Source organism: Pristiophorus japonicus, chromosome 5, assembly GCF_044704955.1.
Source record: "Pristiophorus japonicus isolate sPriJap1 chromosome 5, sPriJap1.hap1, whole genome shotgun sequence".
Taxonomy (NCBI): domain Eukaryota; kingdom Metazoa; phylum Chordata; class Chondrichthyes; family Pristiophoridae; genus Pristiophorus; species Pristiophorus japonicus.
The window spans coordinates 295,722,930-295,729,092 of NC_091981.1; the positions used below are offsets into that span (position 1 = coordinate 295,722,930).

The following is a 6,163-nucleotide window of genomic DNA, read 5'->3' on the forward strand; positions in this document are numbered from 1 at the left end:
CAGCACAGGAGCCGCTGGGAGCTGTCCAGTGCTGAAATTAAACCCCAAGCTCTCCCCCCCCCCCAGCACAGGAGCCGCTGGGAGCTGTCCAGTGCTGAAATTAAACCCCAAGCTCTTCCCCCCCCAGCACAGGAGCCGCTGGGAGCTGTCCAGTGCTAAAACGAAACCTTAGGCTCTCCTCCCCCCCCCCCCCCCCCAGCACAGGAGCCGCTGGGAGCTGTCCAGCACTGAAGGTAAAGCCTGCTCGCTCTCTGCCCCGCAGAAGGAAAACATGCCGCGATCTTTCCTGGTTAAGAAAGTCAAGCTTGATGATTTCCCATCCGCTACCAGCATCCCATCGCCAAGCTCTGATTACGATAACCCTTATGGCAGGCGCGCCACCAATAACGTTGGAAGTCTAACTGCTCGATTGCAGGAAAAAGGTAAATTCCCGTCCTTTGATCTGTTGCTGTGTCGTGCACCATCATTGCTCGGTCTCTCCATTCTCCACGCCGCATTTGCAAAGATTAACACCAAACATACGCGAGAGAGAGAAAAAATCTCCTTGTTGGACTAACTGCATCAGGGGATGCGTGCAAAAAATAAGCCTCTGTAAGCATTTTACGCATTGCGTGTAGTATTTTGAGGTATTTATCCAAGAATGATGTTTTCATTGATTGCATTGTTTCTTGATGCGGCTTCCCCCTTCGCTTTTAAATATATATGTATTTCTCTAATTCAACATCTACTTTTGTCAAACCTTTGGATGATGATCGAGGTCCTGTGTGTGTGTGTTTTTTTAATGGTGGGAGTTAAAGGGAAGGAAGAGAGGATGCTGTGTTCATTCTGTAAATGTAAAGGGGACAGCCTCGCATGTAGCAACTGGCTGCACCTAGAGGTAGAGAGGAGAGAAAGTTAGAAAAGACTGCAGTATATATGTGAGCGCTAGCAATGGTCTATCGGCTCCTCGGTGCGCCGTTCCTTGCTCCAACTGCCAGCGACCAATCTCTACCGTAATGTATTATTAATAACAATACAATCATGCTTGTTGCTTCTTCAGACAAATGAAATTCAAACAAAAATCGATTGCAAACCCTGACTTACACTTGTCCCTCAGCCTTGACTCCGGTTCTAGCGATTTGATGCTAACAAAGGATCTGTGTGTGTGTGTGTGTGTGTGTGTTTGATTTTATTTCACAGTGTACTTCTCATTTCCGAGAGGGTCACGATAGCTTTATTTATTACTGCATGCGTTACACGCAGAGCTATGGGCCGTGCTGTCCCCTGGCGTTGCGATGTTTGTTTAAGGACACAATGGGACTTTATTGGCAGGGCCATGTAATCCCAGGCACCGTGCAGTCTATCTCGCTGACCCAATGTTGGGGCTCAATTGGATTTTACATCTGATGATGTTACAAAGGCAGTGAGAATGAGCAGCTTGTTGATTGCTCAGAGATCCAGTTTCATTCACTGGAATGCGGCCCTGTTCAGAACAATCCCCTCGATCTCCACGATAGACGCTGCGATGGCTGTTATTGTGTGTGTGAGTGTGTGTGCACTTAAGACGAATTAAATGCAATTATTTTATTCATATATATATATATACACACACACACAGAAACTGCAACTCGGAGCTAATGCAATGTGCTTGTTATTGGCTCGTTCACTGTGAAGTCATTTCTCGAGGCGGGTTACATTTATAGCGCATGGGCCCTAGCTTTTGTTCCCCATTCGTAATGTTACTAAAAATAAATTGCAAACTGCAGTTTGCTTGTTGCGGTATATAAATAGCAGAAACTGCAACAAAAAAAACAGGAAGCTGTATTTAAGGACACGATGATTTCTGCCGTGACCTCTCGTCCTTAATGAATTAAGTGAACAAAGATATTCATCTCTCTCTCTCTCTCTTTAATCGCCAGGGTACATCAGTGACTATATCACGCCTTCCGTTTACGATGGAGACCCCCAGAACGCCATTAAGCTGTCTTCGGCCGAGCCTATCTATGCAGCGGTGCACGGTGAGTACGGAGTCCCGGACTCGGAGCCGCCAGACAGCCCGCAATCGGGGATTACAACCGGTTACATCAACGGGGACGCGGCGGTGAGCGAGGGCTACACGGTGGACGCCTTCTTCATCACCGACGGGAGGTCGAGAAGGAAGGCCGTCGCCGGCCCCAGGAACTCCATCCAGCGGCACACGTGCAACGAGTGTGGGAAGACCTACGCCACCTCGTCCAACCTGAGCCGGCACAAGCAGACCCACCGCAGCCTGGACAGCAAGATGGCCAAAAAGTGCCCCACCTGCTCCAAGGTCTACGTGTCCATGCCGGCTATGGCCATGCATCTCCTGACCCATGACCTCAAGCACAAGTGTGAGATCTGCGGAAAGGCCTTCAGCAGACCCTGGCTCCTCCAAGGTCACATGCGGTCACACACCGGTGAGAAACCTTTCGGCTGCGCTCACTGTGGCAAAGCCTTTGCCGACCGCTCCAACCTCAGAGCCCACATGCAAACTCACTCGGCTTTCAAACACTTCAAGTGCAAACGGTGCAATAAGACCTTTGCTTTGAAGTCCTATCTGAACAAGCATTACGAATCCGCCTGTTTTAAAGGCGCTGTCCCGGCACTGAATGCAATTGAAGCTTGATGATTACCCACTCCCCTTCCCTCCCTCCCCCACTCCCCCTCCCACCGATTACCCCCAGTCCCTCAAACATCAATGAACCCGGAAAAAAACACGAAATACAAGAAGAAAAAGAATTGCTACGCGTATTAGCACATCTAAAATATTTTCTATAAGAGAGAACTGAAGACAAAAAAGTGATACCTGCTTGCAATCTCCGGATAGACTTTATACAGAGCAACTTCCTAACTCAAGCTGTAGAGAACACTCAACCCTTGCCAAATCACTCGCTGAAATTCAGCGAAGGCAGTAAAGGTGTTTGTAACTATCAAGAGGTCAAACCTTTTTTTTTAAAACGGAGGACAATAATGTACTTTTGCCAAGGACCAGAAATAGGCCCCTCCCCCCTCGTCTTTGAGGTAACATTACCGGTAACAAAATGATTTATTTATTTATGAATTATTTAATTTATTTAGTCAGTGATTATTTGTTCGATCTTTCCATCACTGAACCTCCCCACTCCCCCTCCCAACCCCCAACCCCGCACTCTTTTCGCTTGAAACCCAATTTGAAGTTTCTAAATTATTGAGTTGCACTTTATTTATTTATTAATTTATCGAATTAATTCATTAATTATTGAATCGATGGGTTCAGTATTTAACAGGTTGCCAATCTGTTACTGACATGCCAAAGCGCTTGCCACTTTCAGAGGGAGAAATGGAAACAAACTTTTGTTAGATTACTTTTGTCGAACTCTTTGCATTTTATGCATGCAACAGTATTCAATCTATGCCAATTGTAAGATAACTATATTTTGAATTTTTTGAAAGAAGATGAAAAATCGTAAGAATTAAATAATGTAGACAGTTTTGAGGGCAATATTTCACGTAGGAGCCTGGACTATGCTATAGAGCAATAATTATTTGATGCATGATATTTTTAAGAGAAAAATAGTATTTGGATAAGCAGATAAATCAGGTACATTTTAATCCAGTATTCTGAATAGTAAAACAGTTATTTAGGATAATAATAATAAATAATTAATATCAGGGAATTTTCCAATGTAGTCTTATAGGATTTAAGACAAATGAATCTTCCATTTTAACATTGCCTGCCTTTGTTTCATTATAGTATAGGGGATGGCAGTCACGGTGCTGAATTAACAGCTCCCAGCCATTCAATGACTTTTGATAAATGAACAACACGTAGTAAAATCACCTTCAAAGCACTCCCATTACCGTCTTACTCTGTCTTATTCCATTTTAGGGTCACGCCCGGTAGCACTAAACGTCAGATTCCTAGATTCAGGTAGAAGGAATTGTATTTATTATTAATAATCACCATTTAAGAAACACACGGACACATGCACACAGGAGAACTGTATATCGCGAGAAGTCTTGTAATTAACATTTGCAACTTAAAAAAAAAACAGGATTTTTACAAATTGTAAAAAGTGTATAACCCTCCCAGTTTCTGGGGGAAATTTTCACGGGAATTTTTAAGCCAGTATCTGAAATGACGGTTGTAAGCACAATGACACCAGACATTATGGCGCACTTCATAATTAAAAATGAATAATAATAATTAATAAAGACAATTCTTAATATATGATGTATGCGTTGTTATTTTTCCAATAACATATCTATTTTAAATTTCCGTTGCAATGATTGGAAGCTAAATTCCTCGCTCCGAGTCCCATTTTTTGTTACTCTGAATAGTAACAGGTTGATATTGTAACAGGTAGTGGGTTTTTTTTAAATAAAAAAGCTATTTGCTGGCGATTGGTGAATAGGTAGTCTGGTCACGTAGCCGAAATGTGTTGACAATTCCCAGAACGTGACACCTTTCGGGGCCTCGCAATTATCCGCCGGCCCTTTGACCGACTGGGCGCTGATTGTAGTCAACCTGCTCAATAGACACAGCCAGACATCTGTGTCGTTCCCAACATCTCCGCTCCCAGCCCTCCTTCTCCCCCACCACCGCCGTCCCCCACACACCCAAATCTATTCACATATCGCCCGATGCTCACGCGGTCCCCTCCGCCCCTAAAATCGGCCCCAGCGGTTGAAGATAACTGGAACCGATCCGATTTACTAGTTGAGGCCACTGGTTGATCCGATCTATTACTTAATAATCCACTGGTTGGGTAAATCCACAGACTTTGATTTCAAAAAAGTGATGGTGATTCTGGCAATGACAAATCAAGTTCAGACCTTTCACCTATTGTTCCTGTGTGGCTTTCTTCCTTTTGTTGGTTTGTTATAATCGGAGGAGAATATATACTATTTTACTGTTTTGTAGCAACGATTATTATCACTCTGTGTTAAAGGGCAAGGCACAATGATGGGACATCTCTCAAACACTGACTGCAACGACCCTTCACCTTGTAGTCTGATGGTCTCTGTGTAAAGCATTTTATTTGTGATCGGTAATAGGATTTGATTCTTTCCCATTGTCGTAATTGATTTTGTCTTTCTTTTGTTTCATGTATACAGAGAGAGGGAGAGGAAGGGGGAGAGAGAGAGGCAGGGGAAAGGAGAGGGGGAGGGGGAGGGGGGAGAGAGATAGAGAGGCAGGGAAAAGGAGAGAGGGATGGGGAGGGGAGAGAGAGAGAGGCGGGGGAAAGGAGAGGGGGAGGGGAGAGATAGAGAGGCAGGGGAAGGGAGAGAGGGAGGGGAGAGGGAGAGAGAGAGAGGCGGGGGAAAGGAGAGAGGGAAGGGGAGGGGGGAGAGAGAGAGAGAGGCAGGGAAAAGGAGAGAGGCAGGGGGAGGGGGGAGAGAGAGAGGCAGGGGAAAGGAGAGAGGGAGGGGAGGGGGAGGGGGACAGAGAGAGAGGCAGGGGAAAGGAGAGAGGGGGGGAGGGGGGAGAGAGAGGGAGGCAGAGAAAAGGAGAGAGGGGAGGGGGAGTGAGAGAAAGGCAGGGGAAAGGAAGGAGAGAGGGAGGGGAGGGGAGGGAGGGAGAGAAAGGCAGGGGAAAGGAGAGAGGGAGGGGGAGGTGGGAGAGAGAGAGAGGCAGGGGAAAGGAGAGTGGGAGGGGAGGGGGAGGGAGCGAGAGAGAGAGGCAGGGGAAAGGAGAGAGGGAGGGGAGGGGAGGGAGGGAGAGAAAGGCAGGGGAAAGGAGAGAGGGAGGGGGAGGTGGGAGAGAGAGAGAGGCAGGGGAAGGAGAGTGGGAGGAGGAGGCGGTAGAGAGAGAGAGGCAGGGGAAAGGAGAGGGGGGAGGGGGAGAGAGAGAGAGAGGCAGAGGAAAGTAGAGAGGGAGGGGGAGGGGTAGAGAGAGAGAGGCAGGGGACAGGAGAGAGGGAGGGGGAGAGAGAGAGGCAGAGGAAAGGAGAGAGGGAGGTGGAGGGAGAGAGAGAGAGAGAGGCAGGGGAAAGGAGAGAGGGGAGGGGGAGTGAGAGAGAGGCAGGGGAAAGGAGAGAGGGAGGGGAGGGGAGGGAGCGAGAGAGAGAGGCAGGGGAAAGGAGAGAGGGAGGGGAGGGGGGAGAGAGAGAGGCAGGGGAAAGGAGAGTGGGAGGAGGAGGGGGTAGAGAGAGAGAGGCAGGAGAAAGGAGAGAGGAGGGAG

The 6,163-nt window shown here is 47.4% G+C and overlaps 1 protein-coding gene across 1 annotated transcript; it reads left to right on the forward strand.

Moving 5' to 3' along the window:
• Positions 1 to 271: 271 nt before the first annotated feature.
• On the forward strand, positions 272 to 2,626 carry LOC139264031 (transcriptional repressor scratch 1-like). Its single transcript, XM_070880133.1, has 2 exons — positions 272 to 422; positions 1,899 to 2,626. Exons 1-2 carry the CDS (start codon positions 272 to 274, stop codon positions 2,624 to 2,626), a joined length of 879 nt encoding a protein of 292 aa, XP_070736234.1.
• Positions 2,627 to 6,163: the final 3,537 nt, after the last annotated feature.

Bases quoted from the DNA above. Each gene is read 5' to 3' on its own strand.
- LOC139264031 (XM_070880133.1), top strand. From the start codon at position 272: ATGCCGCGATCTTTCCTGGTTAAGAAAGTCAAGCTTGATGATTTCCCA. The intron at 423-1,898 runs GTAAATTCCCGT...TTTAATCGCCAG, and splicing joins TGCTCGATTGCAGGAAAAAG to GGTACATCAGTGACTATATC.